The sequence below is a fragment of the Balaenoptera borealis genome (assembly GCF_965194805.1).
Source record: "Balaenoptera borealis genome assembly, chromosome: 8".
NCBI classification, from domain to species: domain Eukaryota; kingdom Metazoa; phylum Chordata; class Mammalia; order Artiodactyla; family Balaenopteridae; genus Balaenoptera; species Balaenoptera borealis.
In genome coordinates, this window is record NC_138865.1 from 115,739,266 (window position 1) to 115,756,323 (window position 17,058).

General features: G+C 59.8%; 2 protein-coding genes across 8 annotated transcripts in view; one reads left to right on the top strand and one right to left on the bottom strand.

Annotated features, from left to right (window-relative positions):
* Positions 1 to 184: 184 nt before the first annotated feature.
* CRAT (carnitine O-acetyltransferase) lies at positions 185 to 15,831 on the bottom strand. Of its 3 annotated transcripts, XM_082403089.1 has the most exons (15): positions 15,315 to 15,831; positions 13,420 to 13,558; positions 12,457 to 12,720; positions 9,804 to 9,922; positions 8,656 to 8,709; positions 7,900 to 8,065; positions 7,368 to 7,542; positions 6,730 to 6,908; positions 6,079 to 6,179; positions 5,549 to 5,668; positions 5,263 to 5,385; positions 5,036 to 5,171; positions 4,411 to 4,473; positions 3,517 to 3,654; positions 185 to 2,944 (listed from the first exon to the last, which is right to left on the bottom strand). In XM_082403089.1, the coding sequence occupies exons 2-15, from the start codon at positions 13,444 to 13,446 to the stop codon at positions 2,729 to 2,731; spliced, it is 1,881 nt and encodes a 626-aa protein (XP_082259215.1). In that variant the 5' UTR covers positions 13,447 to 13,558; positions 15,315 to 15,831; the 3' UTR covers positions 185 to 2,728. The 3 variants fall into 3 exon arrangements, 2 of the variants coding, with proteins under 2 accessions (XP_082259215.1, XP_082259214.1); XM_082403088.1 differs by lacking the exon at positions 13,420 to 13,558; XR_014247712.1 differs by lacking the exons at positions 5,036 to 5,171; positions 13,420 to 13,558 and having other exon boundaries at positions 2,807 to 2,944.
* Positions 15,832 to 16,018: 187 nt separating this feature from the next.
* Positions 16,019 to 17,058, top strand: part of PTPA (protein phosphatase 2 phosphatase activator) — a 28,419-nt gene continuing 27,379 nt past the window's right edge. For all 5 annotated transcript variants that reach the window (XM_082403117.1, XM_082403118.1, XM_082403116.1 and 2 more), the window contains exon 1: positions 16,019 to 16,278. In XM_082403117.1, coding sequence (XP_082259243.1) covers positions 16,248 to 16,278 — 31 coding nt within the window. In that variant the 5' untranslated portion in view covers positions 16,019 to 16,247. The remainder of the gene's footprint in view (positions 16,279 to 17,058) is intronic.

Genomic DNA, 17,058 nt, shown 5'->3' on the forward strand with positions numbered 1-17,058 from the left:
AAACATCGTCCTCAGTGTCTTGGGATAAAGCCCAAGTCTTTAACTTGGCCCATGGCGTCCAGCCCTCACTCGACCTTGGGGCTCTGCTCCAGGCCTGCCCTTGATTCCAGCCACTGCACTTTCCCAATGGAGAGAGCCAAAATCAAGTTCTTGCCAACCCGGAGAGACAAACTTTTAGAGGATCTAGGTAAAAGCCAAGTAATCTTTATTATTAATTTTATTATTCTCAAATTTCAAATGCTGTATTACACAAAATACATAAATTGAGGACAGTTCTTTTTCACTCATTTTGAAAAAAAAAAAAAAAAATCAAGTTCTTCATCTGCATCATTGGCATCAGGGTCTGGTTGTCCCTGGGCAACCTCTGGGTCTGCTGACCTAGTTCTCCTGGGTCCACTAGACAGGCAGTTTGTGATACAGCAGCACCTTCTGGATTTCATGCATGACACTGTACTTGAAATTTTATTCCAAACATACTGGTGTAACATTCAGACAGCTGGATTTAAAAAATCGATCCTGTAGGAGTACGTGACCGCCCCAAAACTTACCTCCCCTCATGTCCAGAGACCCGTAAGACACTTGCTTGTCCTGCATCCAACACTTGCAAAGTGTGAAGTCACAGGTCACACCCTCAGGAATAATTACTACATCTTCATCGTTCTTTTGACTTTTTTCCCCCAGAAGTTCCACCAGGGGACCTCTAAGCATTCCATCTAACAGTGATTGGGGTTGTTTTAGGTGCTGAATGTGTCTTCCCCAAACAGTACTTTGCTGTCCTAAAGAACTAAGTGAGCCTCTGTGTTATGAGACCTATAACAACTCAAATGCAACGGAATGACCTCACTTCTGAAGGATAACGTTTTGGGAAACAATCCTGCCTTACAGTCAGACCCATACAGTTCTGAGAACTTGAGTTTCAGGAGTCCTGGGTGTGTGTCACTGCAGTGTCCTTGGCCTGCATCACTGTCTCCCCTCCCTGCCTGCGCCCCGCTGGGTCGGTGCAGCTCCGCCCTAGCGCTGCTCACACAGGGCACACTCAGCTCCTGCTGCGGGCCCTGCTTCCTGAGACCCAGCCTGAGGACACCAGGGGCCAGCCCTGCTCCCCAGCTGCAGGGCAAGGCCTCTGTGCTGTCAAGGTGGGATTCTCTTCAGGTCCTCCTGCTCGAGGTCCCTGAAGGGACACTCATGCACTCCTGCCCTGGCAACACCCCACCCTGCTGGCCTTGCTGGGGTCCCAAGGAGCAGCCAGGCCTCAGGTAACACCCACTCCCCACGTGGGCTGGGCTCCACTCCTTGCTCCCTGAGGCTTTGCCCAAAAGCGTGGCATGCGCTCCCCGAGCCTGTTCCGTCATCTGAAACACGGAGACCACCTCAGGACACACCTCCCTCAGTGACCATCACAGGTCAGCCAGGCCATGAAGCACCTCACCCACAGGCTGGGTGGCCTCTCCCGCCCTTGGCATCTTCCTCTGGGGCTTCACATGTGTCTTCCTCAGGGCCAGAGTCCCTCCGCACTCCACAAGCAGCCCAGCTGACTTTGGCAGGACACCCTGCCCGTACCAGGTGCATGGGGTTGGGGACAGATATAATGTTCGGACTGGGTGGCCACATGATCTGGTGGCTGGTGGTCCCAGGCAGTGGCTAGGGCGGGGGTCAGCACGGCTGCTCAGCCAGCACTCCTGCTGCGCCCAGTGCAAGGCAGCAGGTGAGGCCTTGGGCCCTGGGTGTCAGCCACACTGCCCAGACAACCAGGCCCGAGGGTACAGGGCCCCACAGTCCCCTGGGAGGGCTGTCCCCGCACACAGCCCATGGGACTGGAGAGGCCCAGGTCATGGGTAGGTGGGAGGTATCTGTGAAGAACGCAGGCCTGGGTCTGGTGCCGTCCTGGCCCAGAGCCCTGAGGTCCGAGCTGGCCCTTGGCTTCCTGACCCAAGCCTGAGAGCTCCGCTCCTCTGGGAGCCCTACCCTTGGGCCCACTGGCTGCTTGGACACCAGCTCCCAGATGCGGGGAAAGCTGCAGGAAGGCAAAGCCAGGCATCTGCCGCAACCTGCCTGCCTTCTCTGCTGAAACAACTCTTTCCCAGCAAATTTCCCCTTTATTAACTGCCTCGCGTGAGACTATTATACAACCAGGACATGGTTCAGGAATCAAGCTGTGTGGAAGCAAGCGAGCTGGGGCCTGTGAGCCACATCATCCAGAAGAGCACGGAGCCACGGGGGACGGTGCTGTGACACAGCGTGGGCTTCCCCTCCACCAGCACACCTCGCGCCCTGGCCCCTCAGCCTTGGGGAGGCCTGGAGGCCCCCAGCTCCAGGTAACCCTGTCTCTAGGTCCTTGGGAGCTTAGGGATCAGGGTACAGACCCCAGCCTGGCCACACACATGGCAGGAACTGGGCAGAGCTGAGCTAGTAAGAAAGGGACTTCCCAGTCCCCACCCTGACGAGGGATGAGCTCGGCTGGTTCCTCTCCCAGGAGGAGGCCGCAGCGGGTGAGATGCTAGGCACCTGGCCCGACCTCCTGCTCAGCTTCTGGACTCAGCCCGGGTGCTGGCGAGGACCCACAGAAGGTACTCAGCTCGGCGCCGCGGGCCCCGCTAGGGGATGCCGTCCCAGACTCGGTCAGATCTGCGGGGGGCCCAGGGGGAAAAGGAGCGAAGGAGTAGGGCCCGGTGGGTGGCCCAGCCCAAGGCAGCTTGGCTGTGGCACCGGCAGGCCTGAGCAGCAGGGCTCAGAGCTTGGCCTGGGGGTGGCCCTGCAGCAGGGCGCGCATGTCCAGGAGCGCCTTCTCCAGGTAGTGCACCAGGCGGACCGCATTGGTCTCTGCGCAGCTGTTGTAGGCCGACACGGAGAAGTTGATGTGCGCCTCCATGGGGTTATAGCAGACACCATAGCCATCTGGGACCACGGGCCCAAAGAACATGACACAGTCTGTCTTGGCAGGGACCTGAGAATGGCACAGGACCAAGGCTCTCATCCCAGCCCCATGGTGGCACCAGCCTGCCTTTCCACGTCAGCTCCCACCGTGCTCTGCCCGAGACGCCCTCTCCTCGTCTCCAGCGGACAGCGTACTCCCTCTCATCCTTTGGGGTGCAGTTCCGGTGTCCCCTCTCTACAGAGACTTCCCTGACATTCCCGAGCGGGGGCTGTCTCCTCCCCTGGGCTTCCTGCCTGGAATGTGAGCCCCCGGGGGCAGGGACAGTGGTTGTCCCTGCTCTACCCCAGTGCCCGGCGCAGGCTGGCATGGATCAGACGTTAACATCTCATCAGTGACTGAATGAAAGCAGGCGGTGGGGGGGATCCTGACTCCTTCTCAGCCTGCCTGAGCTGCAGCAAAACCCCCTGACCCCAGCTCCTCCTCCAGAGCTCAGCTGCTTCGGCAGTGCGCCTGTGTGGGTCACATCACCACCAAGTGACCGTGTTCTGGACCTCGGCTCCACTCGGTGCAGCCTTTGTCCGGCTCCAGTTTCTAGAGGCTTCTGTCCCCTACCCTCCAGGGTGCCTAGGGCAGTGGCCCACCTGGCTGGTGGACAGGTTGAAGTGCATGGCGATGGCGTAGGAGGTGTCCATGAAGATGTCGGGCATGCTCACCAGGTCTTCGATGGCCTGCAGCTTCAGGCCCAGGAGGTGCCGGTCGAAGGCCTCCCCACGGATGGCCTGCAGGAAGGGGAGCCGTCAGGAACAGGGGCTTCAGGCCCACGAGGCACCGCTGCCCTCCTCAGGAGCCTGTGGCGGCAATGCCTCTTCCATTCACCGGCCCCCTCAGACCCGGGAGACCAGAGCAGCCAAGCAGAAGAGCCCTCACTTCACAGATGGGGAAACTGAGGCCCAGGGACCCACCCAGGGAGGCAGGAAAGTGCAGCCTAAGAGCACAGGACTGCAGCTGGGCGGCCTGGCCTCATCCTGGCAGGGACCTTGGCAGGTCACTTATATCTTGGAGCCTCAGTGTCTTCATCTGTGAAGTAGGGACAGTCACTAAACTCCCTCTGCGGGGCGGCAGTGAGATCTAAATAGACCTCTGCATGTGACATGGGCAAAGCCTGGCACGTACAGGCGCTCAGGGCCAGGATGGGAACCAGACCTCTACCCCTTGACTGCAGCCCAAGCTGTCAGAGGGCAGGAACCCTGCTGTCTGCCAGCCCGTGCACACCCTCAGCATCCTGGGCTCCAGGGGCATCAGGGAGAGCATGACGCAAGATCCAGAGGCCAACCCGGGCAGTCACTGGACCTTGCCTTGGTCTCTCCCACTGTAAAATGGGGATGTTCAGCTTTGCTCCAAGTGCCCCAAGCCTTAGGGGAGGGGTGTCTGATGCTAAGGGGAGCAGCCATTTGCTGCAGGGATGGACAGGCAGGTGGACAGGCCGGTGGGAAGTGCCCGGGTCAAGCGAGCAAGGACAGGAGGCGCCGGCTCACCTGGTCGGTGTGGGCTCGGTGGGCCCGCACGGCCTTCCGCAGCAGCTCCACCTTCTGGTGCTCCTAGGCAGGGCGAGGGGACAGGGAGCTGAAGCCTCCTGTTCTTGCCACCCTCCTCGGGGGCCCACTCCCCACTCTAGATTCTGAGCTCCCTGAGAGCAGGAACTGGAGCTGCCATCTCTCTGGCCAGTCCCCAGCCAAGGCCTGACACAGGGCAAGTGCTCACTGCTGATGACTGACCCTTGAACAACTCGGGTTTGAACTGTGCGGGTCCACTTACACGTGGATTTTTTTCAATAAATTCGACAGTATGACACGACCCGTGGTGGGTTGAACCGGCGGATGCAGAATCATGGATACAGAGAGCTGACTATAAGTTACATGTGGATTTTTGACTGTGCGGTGCCCTTATCCCCTACGTTGTTCAAGGGTCCACTGCAGTTTCCTTTTCTCTTTGGCTGAGAGAAAGCTCCACGCTGATAAATTCATGGCTCCATCTTCCCCTAGGTGCCCAGTATCCACCATAGGACTGGAATACAATAGGTGCTCACTGCGTGTTGACAGAATGAGCAGGAAAGGAGAAGGCTCAAACCCAGCTCTCCCACCCTTGCCCCGGACCTCTCACCGTCACATTAGGGTCGTCCATGGCCTTGACGAAGGTCAGTGAGTCCATGGAGGCCGAGCGGATGGTGTCGGTACGGCCCAGGTGAAACATGCGCAGAGAGGCGCTTTCATAGGTGGCGCAGGCCTGCCCATAGATCCTGCGTGGGAGGTGGGCTGAGCACACCCCTGGCAGGTCCCCCCGCCTCTGCCCCCAGGCTTCATCCCTCCTTCATGGGGGGCGGGGCACACCTGTAGTAGGCCAGCTGTAGTGCCATCTGGATGAAGGAGTCTGGGCTCAGCTTCTCAGACTTGGGGAAGTCCTTTCCAAAGTGGTGGAACACCAACATCGTGATGTCCAGGTCCTGGATCATGCTGGGGGTCAGAGGAGGTGGGTGAGGAGCAGACACCTGGCAGCCTCTGCCAACCCCAGGGAGGGGCCGAGGGCAGTCTCAGAACCAGCCAGGCACGATGACAGAGCTGACTCTTGTTCTGGCTAGAGGGGCCCGGCCCCGCCCGCCTGGCACCCAGCACTCACATGCTGAGATTCTGCTTGGCCTTCTCAATGTCGCTCTTGATCTCGGGGGTGATGTTGAACCGCAGCTTCTTGGGCATGGGCAGGGGCACCATGGGAGACCGCACGAGCTCGGGCTTCTTCCTGCATAGGACGTGGGGGTCTCAGGCTCCTGCTGGGCGTCTCGGGAGCCTGGGTCCATCCCCAGGATTAGGATGGGGAGGATGGGTGCCCAAAGCTGGAGGGGACCAGCCCAGGGATACTCTTGGGTTTGTTCTTCTGAAAACTGCCTTCATTTCAGCTTTTAAATGGTGAAACGGAGGAGGGGAAGGGACTTGTCCAAGGTCACAAGGCTGAGAAGTGGCAGAGCCAGAATTCAAACCCAGGTTTGATTGACTCTAAAACCCATGCCCTCTTCTGGCTTCCTCTGAAGAAACAGATTCCCAGGTATAAGGGAGAATGCCGTTGCTCCTTTGAAGGCTACTCTGTCGCCTCTGTGTCACCTGTCATCAGGAGCTGGAGAACTGGCTGGAGGATGGGGGAACCACACTCACGTGAACTCAATGACGTGGTCCACAAGGGTGATGATGGGAGGTCCCTCTGCTGCTGCATGCTCATAAACGAGCCCACAGGAGCCGTCTTCTGCCACGATGAACTGCAGAGGAGAATGGGGACCCCGACAGCCCCAGGTTCCTGGAGCCACTCTCTGGTTGGGTCCCATGGGTAGGGCATCCCTGAACCATCTCAAGGGGTTCTGCTGACTTATTACTGTTATTCCTAATCGCTAACACTCACTGGGGGCCTTGGAACACCTGTCCCAGGTCACGCTAAGCACATCCCGTGCTAAACAGACCTTTCCGAGTCCTCACAACGACCCCTGTGAGTCCTACCACCCCATTTTACAGGTACAGAGGGAAAGTCATGACCAAGGTTATGCCACTCTGCCTGGCCCCACATCCCAGGCTCTCTCTGATCTGCTGATGGATATGTTGGAGGGGTGACGCGGGTTACCGGGCCAGGCCCAGTAATGACAGGCTGACTGCTGCTAATTATAGCCGCGTCCACCTGCTGGCTTCCCCCCTGCTTCACAAGCTGGGAAGCCAGGGACTCTGGGCTCCAGGGGAGGGGCAGGAAGTCCCGGGGCAGTAGTGGGCCAAGCCTGGGTGCGTGCCTGGGCGGGAGTCCTGGCCCTGCCAGGTCCTCACCTGCAGCGTTTTGTCGAACCAGCGGTTGCCGCTGTTGAGCTTGCTGCCACCCCCGTGCAGCATCTGGCCAGCCACCTGGCTGCGGTACACATCTTCCGAGACCCGAGGCATGGGTGCGTCCAGGCACACGGTGAAGATGCTCTTCTGGATGGAGTGCACTGACTCCCGGTTCACCTTGTCTGTGGAGATGTGCGTGCGCGTGTGTGTGTGGTGGCACGGGGGCCAGGCCTGGGGAGGCCTCCGGAGCTTCACTTAGCAGGGGCCTGCAGCCCCAAGGCACCCCGTGAGGTAGGGCTAACACCTGACCCACTTCAGAAAGCAGGAAACAGAAGCCCAGGTCATGCAGAGAGCCGGTGAGGCAGTCTGAGATCCGACCCGGGGGCTGACTCTGGGGACAATGCCCCTGACCAACATGGGATTTGGAGGGATGGTGGAGGTGGGCTCCTCAGCCAGAGGACTTGCATTCTCACTGCAACTTGCTACTTAATAGAAAGAATAAACTAACTGAACCCAACCGCACTGCAGTTTCCTCTTCTGTGGAATGGGGCCAACAGCACCCGCTCCGAGTTGAGAGGATTCAGTGAGACACGTGGCTGCCCAGGGCCTGGTGTGGGCCTCCCCTCCCCTCCCAGGGGTACCTTTGATGAGGGTGCTGTATGCCTTGGCCCAGGAGTTACGGTGGTTGGAGGTGAGGATGCCCACGGGCTCTTTGTTGGTTTGCAGTGATGAGTTCCAGATCTTCTCCAGCTGCATGAAGATCTGATCCGAGGTCAGGGGCGTCCCATCGCTGTGGTACACATCCAACTCAAAAAACTGTCCGGGCACAGGCAGGTGGAGAGAAGGGGGTTCGTGGGAGCCTCAGATGGGCAGCCGTCACCTCCCAGCATAGCTTCCTGCTGGCCTTGGCAGCCCAGCTGAGAGGATGGCGTCAGGCCGAGGGCAAGGAGATGGGCGGAGGTCCCTGCACTGCTCTCCCCAGGCTGGCCAAGCCCACAGCCCTTCCTGGCCTCCCCCAGGCCGGGGCCTGGCTGGACACCCAGGGCGGAGAGAGGCCCAGGGCCTGCCTGTTCCAGGGGCACATGGGCAGGTGTGTTGGGGAAGCTGACTCTCGGCCCCGCCCGTCTCCTCCTGGCAACCGCGCGGGGGCTAAGACTGCGGGGGCCCACCCACTTGGTAGTTGTGCACCACGGTGACGTGCATGGGTGGCTTCTTGGTCTTGCTGAAGCTGGTGACCGAATCCTGCTTGGGGCCCGGCACGCGGCAGGAGGACAGGATCTGATAGTACTGGTTCATGCACAGCGGCTTTCCCCCCAGGTACTCCACGGGCAGGGTCTCGCTGCAAGGCAGAGGGACAGGGAGGAGGGCGGGACCCACAGGGAGCTTCTGGGTATGGCTGCGGGCTTGGTCAGGCAGTGGGGCTCACACAAGCAATGTTGGGCCCCTTCGTGTCCCCCCTCCCCCTCAGTGTGAGGTTGGGGACAGGGGGGCCTGTTGGAGCCCAACTGGGTCAGGAGGCCTGAAATCCACCCTGCTCGTGAGTCACCCTGGAAACTCCCTTCTCTCTGGGCTTCAGTTTGCCACAGGGAAGATGAAGTGGCAAGTCAACCCCAGGGGGGCGGGGTCCTCTTTGGCTGGGATGCCAATTCCAGGGGTCTCCTGGAATAGGATCACCAGGAGGAGGTCACGGCAGCTGGAGCAGAGGACCCAGGTGTCCCAATCCCCATGCTCTGTCTCCCCAACCCCAAAAGAGGCTGCGTCAACAGGAAGTGAAAGCGACTGAGCTCTGGGCCAGCTCAGCACCCAGGCACGGGGTGCGGGGTGCGGGGAGGGGGGCTCCGGCTTGGGGTAGGGCGGGGCCGGCTGGAGTGGCTGTGGCGATCAGGCAATCAAGGTGGGAGGAGACAGGGTGGGGGCGGGGCCACTCACTTGTCAATCCTGGCCTTGAAATCCAACACACCCTCGATTAATTTGGCAGCGAACCTGGAGGGACCAGTTAGAGATCAGAAGGCTGTGTGGACACCCAGAAGGAGGTCCCTGGGCCAGAGACACCAGAGAGATGGGAGCAGCCTAGTCCAGGGAAGCGACCTACTGCCTTCCTCCTCTCTCACTGCTTACAGAGAGCCTGAAGGAGTTCAAGTGCAGAGAGGGATTAGGGAGATGCGCTGGCCAAGCGCCTGGCAGGAACAGCAGCATGATTATGGCTGGGTTATGAGTCAGTGCCCTCTGACTCCACCTGCAGAGGGCCTGAGGCCCTGATCCACAGCCTGGAGTCTGGAAGGCCGTCACCTTGCTCTGAAGCATCGGTTATGGAGGGACCTAGGACTGTGAGGGTAGGGGAAGGGTGAACGGGAGGGCAGTGGCGTGAGGTGTTCCCCTCTCCTAGATCCCTTCCTGTTTCTGGGCCTCTGTGTCCCCCAGGCCACCTTGCTCAACCTGCCATTCATCCCTGGACTGTCTGGGCCATATCAACCATGCCCGAAGCCTGGGGGTGCTCCTGGCCCCCAACATGGGGCCCACTGGCTGGAGTTCCTGGGCCTGAACCCCTGGCCCTTCCTGGGGTGCCCTGATCCCTTTAAGAGAAGCAGTGATAGCCGTCAGTGTCTAGCCCTTGGGCAGGAGATCCTCGTCACTGGTATTTTTACCCCTGGTAGGACTGGAACAGAGGCCAAGGCAAAGTGACATGGCCAAATGTGGAAAGGGGACTGTGTACAAAGGTCACCCCTGTGGCCAGCTGAGGAGAGCAGGAAGGAGGGGTGAAGTGCCAGAACTGGGGTGAGGGGTAGCCTCAGGTTTAGGGGGAGGGAGGGGACCTAGTCTGCAGTTTGGTGGTTAACAGCTATGAAGCTTTGGAGCCAGGAAGATACTGCTTCCTGTCTGGGTCAGCCAATCCCGAAAGGTGATCTTGGGCAGGTGCCTTCACTGCTCTGCTCCTCAGTTTCCGTACCTGTACAACAGGGATGATGCTCCCTACTTCCTAAGGCTGTTTGTGGGGATGAAAGATAACGAACAGGGCTGGGGCCCTTCCGACCTCCCGGCAGAAAGCCCAGAGCCCCACGCCCACCTTGGGCACTCACCTGAGCTGGCCCTGCCGATCCACAAAGTCTTGCCTGGGCAGCAACAAACCCGGGCTGGAGTAGATGACTAGGGGCTGGCGGTACTGGAGATAGGCTGTTTTAAGCCACCAGTCGGACAGCTGGGGGAAGGACCAGAGCCTGTGAGGAGGGGTGGGCGGGGACCAGGTTGCCCCTTCCCCACCAGGGCCAGTGGACCTGGCTGGGCACCCTCTGTCCCCTCTAGGGAGCACAGATTCTCAACGTGAATGTTCAGATCCAGACCCCGCCCAATCCCTTAAACCCAGCAGCATCCCATCATCTTCCCTTTAGATGGAGCCAATCAGCATTAGCGAGGGAAATCAGGCAACACTGCCAAGAAAAAAAGACTGGCAGGAAACCTGGGGTGGGGGGAAGAACAGAGGCAGCAATATCAACCATTTTTCCTTATCTTACACATTTCAGGTCAATGAGTTTAATACTTTTAGAAATAAAAACGTCTGTCTGACAGACAGAAAGGAAAACAGAGAAAGCTATATAAAAAGAAAGTCTGATGAATGAGTTTTTGCCCATCTCAGGTAGGCACTGTCCAGGTAGGCAGGAGCCTGGGGTTCAGAGGAGCCCTCAGGAATCCTGGTCCTCTGTGGCCTCAGTTTTGTTGCTGTCAGACAAGGGAATGGACACCCACTTGGATCTCAAGGTCAGGGTAATCTGGGGAGCTCACTGTAAAGACAAATCATTGCACTAGTGACAAGGTGTAGGTGACACATGCTGCATCTCTACTGGGCTGGCCGTCCTCTGCCCAGGGCAGGGTATCTCTGGGGACTAGCCATGGACATGCTGCTGAAAGCGCCTGTCTCGGGACAACCAGGTGACTGTCACCCTTGTACCTTAGGTGCTGATGGCAACATCGCCCCCACTACACACTCCCCCAAGCACAGGCCCAATGTGCCTCTTTGTGGCAGGTTCCTCAATCCCTGGAGACCCAGGCCCCACTGTGCTTCCGCACCCCATCTTAAATAGCACTGGGACGTGCCTCTTCACCACAGACTCCCCTTGGGAAACTGCTGGCCTTGGGCCCCTGGCAAGGGGTGAAGGAGGGCAACGTGCCCGGGTGGCACAGCAGGCCAGTGGGCGACTGCTGTCTGCTGATTTGTGACCTGGAGATACGGCCCCTGATCAGCCAGACCCTCCTGTCTAACTTGGAGCCTCCTGGAGAGCTGCTGTGTGGCTCTGGGATTTCGATCTACCTCTCTGGGCCTCAGTTTCCTCATCTGTAGATCAGGGAGGGGCAGACAGGAACTCCCTCTCCTTGGGGACAGCCGGGCTGGGCTGCCCTTTAGCCAGGAGCCCTCACGCCACAAAGGACCTCAGAGCCTCTGACCTGAGCTCAGGAGTCAAGGGGAGACCCTGTAGATGTGGGCATTCCCTCAGTGAGAATCTGCTGGGCAGTGGTAGAGCCCCTTAAGAGCCCTGTGAGTGGAGAGGGGGTGGTGGCCCCAGCCCTTTAGCCAGCAGATTCTGTCTGAAGCAGTAGTTCTGGGCTAAACAAAGTTGGAAAACTGCCAGGCCTCAGACCTGCTGAGACCCTGATTCCAGGGTCCAAGGCCCTGACCCGCCAAGGCTCACCTGTGCCCTCCGCCAGCTGATGACTGCCACCTCCTCTGTGCAGCCCCCACCTTTCCACCCACTCCCTCACAGCGCCCCTCACGTTGTAGGGCCAGACCTGGCTCTGGTCCTCTCCTGCACACCTGCTTCTCCCTCATTCACCCCTCTCTCAACACATCCCCCTTCGCTTCCCCCACACGGTTGCTTTAGGACAGGACTGTCCACCCCCCACCCCCATCGGCAAGTGCCATGACACCGAAATATACCCTGGACCAAATGACTTCCCACCCTCTCCCCGCCGGCCTCCCCACCGGGCTCCTTGCCCCACCCTCGCTTCCCTCCCAGCAGCAGGGCAGTCCTAACTTCATGCTGAGGGTGTAAGACGCGCACAGACCAGTGCCCGGGGCATCAGCGCAGACACATCTGCACACGCTTTGTGACAGACTGAGACACAGAACCAGGACAATGAGTCACTGTCAATATAATCACCCTGCAGCCCCCTCCCACTGAGCTCAAGTCCAAGTGCCGAATTCTCCCGGGGGCCCCGCCCCGCGCTGCCCTTGCACTCCACTCTAGCCTCTGTCCCCGAACGCGCCAGCTGTTGCCACCTTTGCCCGTGCTGTTGCCTCTGTCTGTCTCAGACCCAACACCGCCCCCTCCCTGCCCTCCCTGCCCCTTCAGAATGAAGATGCTACTGGTCTCCACTCTCACTCTCGCATCGTCCTTTTTATTTCTATAGAACTTCACTGCCTGAGATGACCTCGTCCACTCGCGTGTGTCCTCTTCCTGCCCTACTTGAATGTCAGCTCCAGCAGGCCGCTGACGGTGCCCTTCTTGCTCACCCAGCACCCTGCCTGGTGCCAGGCACAGAGTAAGTGCTCAGGAAACTCCGTGGTGCAAATGGATGCACCAGAGCAGCCCGTATTGGAAAATCTGGGGTATGCAGCCAGCAACAGGCCACGGGAGGGACGCTCACGACGACCCAGGGTCTCTGGGTGGGGGGTGCCCTGATTCCCTAAACCTCCGCGCGAGCCAAGGGGACTGGTGTGCCCCCTGCCTTCCCACTCACCCAGTTCTCCATCTTCCTGGCCCTGCGCTCCAGCCCCTTCTGCAGGCGCTCCCCTACGCCCCCCGCGGTCTGAAACTCTTCCACCAGCTGCTTGGTTTGGGCCCACTCCTCCTCGCTCACGATGGGCTGCAGCGCCTTGAGATAACGGTCCAGGGTCTGCTGGAGTGGGGGCACGGGCAGCCGGGGTAGCGAGTCCTGGTGTGTCTTAAAGCGACTGGAAACCTTCATCAAGGAGGAGGGCTTGAGGAAGTCCAGGGGCTTCACCTGCAGGCAGCAGAACATCCTGCTCATTCTCTCACAGGCTCTGGGAGGCCCTGGCAATCCCAAAGCCGAAGTCCTGGGCACTCATGTGGCCACTCCGGGGGTCAGAGACGGCCTCTTGGGTGGTGCCTGCCCTGGTTTCCCAGCTCTCCAGCTGTAGGTGTCCCCGCCTCTTAGGGGCCAGGAGATGTAAGTAGGGATGGAGAAGGGTGGGGAGTGGTCACTCATCTTGGCAGCACTCAGAGGAACCGAGTCAGGATGAATGGCACCTACTGGGGGTGGCAGAGCTCAGAGGGACCTCTCACCTATTGGATGCACAGGGCCCCACCTTTCTCACCCTGGGACGATGAGCCAGCCAGCAGTGAGGTGACCACTCCCTCCCGGGGGTCCCCACCTCCTTTTCTCCCATCCTTACCAGGTGGAGACATAGGAGGGAAGAAGAGAAAATCAGATAGGGCCAGACGACGACAGTACCTCTGGGTGAGGGCGAGGTCTTGGGCTTTTTCCTGTCTGTGGGGTGGGGACAGGGGTGGCATGGGGGCAGCGCTGTGCCAAGAGAGAGCTGAGTGGCCTGGCAAGGAGGGTGAGAGCTGACAGAGAGGGAGAGTCTGGAGACTCTGGAGGCGGACAGAAAGAGAGACAGGAGGGTCCGAGGCTGCTGGCAGCAGTGGGCAGGCAAGCGGCAGAGGCTCCGTTTCATACCTTCTCTTTCTGCTGCCCGTCCTCCATGGCAGGACTGAGGTTCTGAGCCCTGTCTGTCTGCCTTGGGCTGGATCTCTAAGCCTAACTGTGCTACCAAGTGGGTGAGCAGAACCTAGCAAGAGGCAGCCACTTGCCCGGGCTGGAAAGAAAAGACAAGAGCCAAGATTCAGGGGGAGGCAGAGGTGGCAGTGGCGATGGCTACAGCAGCTGTGGTGGCATCTGGGCTTATGGCTGTCACAGGAGCAGCTGTTCCACCCTCCTGAGCTTCCAGAAGTGGAGGAATGGGGAGCAGGTGAGAGGACTGGTGGTGTGCACTGGAGTAGAAGGAAACCTGGAAAACTTTTCCCTTTCTTCCCTGGATGGGCCCAATGCTAAGGAGGCAGGCCAAGAGGTTTTAAAAATGCACCTGTCAGAATCTGCATAGGTGTGTTTGATGGGGGACAACTTGGCTGGAGGACAGAAACTGCTTGGCCGCTGAGGTTAAACCACAACCTTGAATATAGTCCTGAAAACTGGGGTTGGTGCAAAGGCGCAGACACTGGGAAGGGAGTATAAATGGACATTTCCCTCCAAGACTCTTGGGGCCCTTCTGGGCCACCCTTCCACCAAAGCCTGGTTCTCTTGAGTTGTGGCTCATTCAGCTGGGGGTTACCAGACCTTTGGGCATTAAAAATAAACCAGGGACTTCCCTGGTGGTGCAGTGGATAAGACCCTGAGTTCCCAATGCAGGGGACCCGAGCTTGATCCCTGGTCCGGGAACTAGATCCCACGTGCATGCTGCAACTAAAGAGTCCGAGTGCCGCAACTAAGACTCAGTGCAGACAAATAAATTAATTTAAAAAAAAATTAAAAAAACCCCCCAAAACAAAGAATGCTGGCTTTGGGACTGGACTAGATTTGAGTCCAGGGGATGCTGGCCAAGTCTCCCCCTGCCTCAGTTTTCCTGGCAGTAAAGTGATCAGGCCATTTAGCAGGTCCTAGAAGATGACCTAGAGGCCATCTGTGGGATGCGAACAGAGCTCAGCTGGCACTGGCAAGGATGAGCTGGAGCTCTGAGGTCCTGGAAAATCTGGAAAAGCCTCTGGGTAGGTGGATGGGTACCTCAGCCCTCTGGGCCTGGCAGTGTCTGAATACCCTTCTTGGCCCAGACAGAAGGAGATACAAACAGAGATACGCTTGGGGTAGAGAGGAAAGGAATCCAAGTCAGGATAGCAGCACTACCTGCTCCAAGCTGCCCCCGGGGAAGATTGGGGGTAGGGGTGGAGGCATGGGGGTGGGGAGCTGTTAATCAAGTTGGGGAAGTGACTGGTGGAGAGGGAGGGCATGGGGCTATCGCCTGCTGCCTTCTGCCAACTCTGAGGACTTTCTGAGCAGCCCAGCTTGATGCCCTCACTGGAGTGTCTCTGGCCACACACAATCCCCCAGGGGCCATTTGATAAGCCCGGGGAAGGTGACCAACTGGATGGGGTTGGAGACGTGGCTCTGGCCGGGGAAGAAATGGCTCAGGCTGAGCGTGCGACAGGTGTGTGAGGCAGAGAATAACCGTGAGGAGACACTCTTGGTCTCTCCGCTCCTTGGCTCCGGGCCTAAGGGTGGAGGTGCTGCCCGAAGCCAGGGTCCTTACTGTGTCTGCCGGGTCTTTGGAATTTGGCGCCACAGAGTGTGGCTCCGATCTAGCCTCTGACCTTAAGCCTCAGTCTCCCCCTCTGCCAAGCGGGGTTAGCCCACCTGCCGACCCCGGCCCAGCAGCTGCTGGTGAGGCTGGACTGCAGGCACCGGGCCGCGGCGCCTTGACGGCCGGTTTTCCCACTCGGGCGTAGCTGCGCCGCTGGCCCGGTCTGCGGCCCGCCCGCCCGGTCGAGGGCCCGCTAGGCCGGCTTCCCGGCCGCACTCACCACGGTCCTGGCAGCGAAGGCCAACATCTCTGCGGCCCGCCCGCGGACACACGGTCCGCTCCGTCCCCCGCGCTGGGCAAAGTCCGCGCCGCCGCCGTGGGTGGGTTCCCGCTAAAGCCTCCGGGCCAAGGTCGTCGAGTCACGGCCGCCAGCCGGTAGAAGCGGCCCCGCGCCCACCCACCGGGCCGCCCACCCAACTGGCTCGGGGCAGGCGGACTCCTGGGGCGCGGCCTCGGGCCAGTTGCAGGCCCCGGCGGCTAGCCGAGAGCGCGGGGCGGGGTCGGGGGCGGGAGCAGGGCGCAGTTAGCGGTTGGGGACCCCGCGAGGTGGTGGAACCCCGGAAGGGGAGCAAGGCGGAGGCCACCGTCCAGCTCGCCCTCTCCCACCTCCATAAGCCGTCCAAACTGTTGGAGGCAGTGGTGTGCACCCTTCTCAGTCCTTTTGGTGCCCTTGAGCGCTGCTCTCAGAGTGGTGGCAAAACACAACCATGCTGACAAGGGAATGTCTTCTACTAGTCCTAGGGATAGCGTCAGAGCCACGCAACAAGATGACAGGTGGGGACCGCCCCGCAAAAGCATGGCCGCCGCGCTCCCAGGGCCCTCCCCGCAGGCGATTGGCGAGCCGCGCGGCGAGCCGGCCGTTGGTGCGCATGCTCTCCGGCGCCCCGCACCAACATGGCCACCGCCTCCGGGTGAGCGGGGCCGCCGCGAGTCGGCCGTTGCTGGGCATGCTCCCTGAGTGCCCCGCACCAATATGGCGGGCGTCCTCGCTGGGGTGACTTTAATTCTCGGTTTTCGGTTCTAGCCGGCCGGTGCTCACTTCTCTTCGGAAAGCTCTGGGCGCGTGGTGGGGCCGGGGAAAGGCAGGGCGGGCGCGGGGGTGAAAGGTGAGAGGGGACTGCAGGCATCCAGGCCGGCTCCTGGCGGCAGGAAGATGGCTGAGAGCGAGCGACGGTCGCCGCCAGGTAGGGCGGAGGGGCCGCGGTGGAGTGGGGGGTCGGGGGCGGTGCCAGGCGTGGGGGCGGGGACGGGGTGTGGTGTGTGGGGTGCTCAGCGAGGGGAGGAGGGTCGGGAGGTGGAGGAACTCGAGGGGCAAACGCTCTTGGGCCCCGAAGTGCTGGGGGATCTGGAGGGAGGGCAGGATCTCGGGACTGCAAAAGGGCGATGGGTGGGGCGTAACGCCAGGACTTGGGGAGCCTGAGTTGCCCGAGGGTCGGGTGGGCAGCCCCGTGGCCCGAAGGGGAGGCCTTTTCCACACCTGGGCTGCTCCTGCTGAAGTCAGCTCTTGACCTGGCGGGGAAGCAGCCAGGCATGGGGGCTGCTGTCTTCATTAGACCCTGCACTGGGGCTGGGGGCTGGTGCTCCGTGGGGCCTGCCTCGACCCCTCGGCCCTGACCACCCCTCCTCACCTGCTCTCTTTTCCCCTTGGAGACGGGGCTCCGGAGTTTCAGTGGCTAAGAAGTTATCGAGGGGAACTGCCCTTGGTCGTCTAAACCACTGATTTAAAAACGCTGGTTGGGCAAAGAGACGACTTTCTTTCTGGCATCACCATCTGTAACTTTTATTTACACTGTTCATCTCAAATAACTGGGATGGAGGTGCGAGAGAAAGGATCCTCTTAGACCGGTAACGTGGGGAAATGGAAGGGTGTTTGCTGACCCCTCCTCCTCCCCTCCCTTGAGCTAAGAAGGACTTCTAAAATTCTGTCAGAGGTGCAAATAGGTTGGCTAAACAGCTGTTTCAAA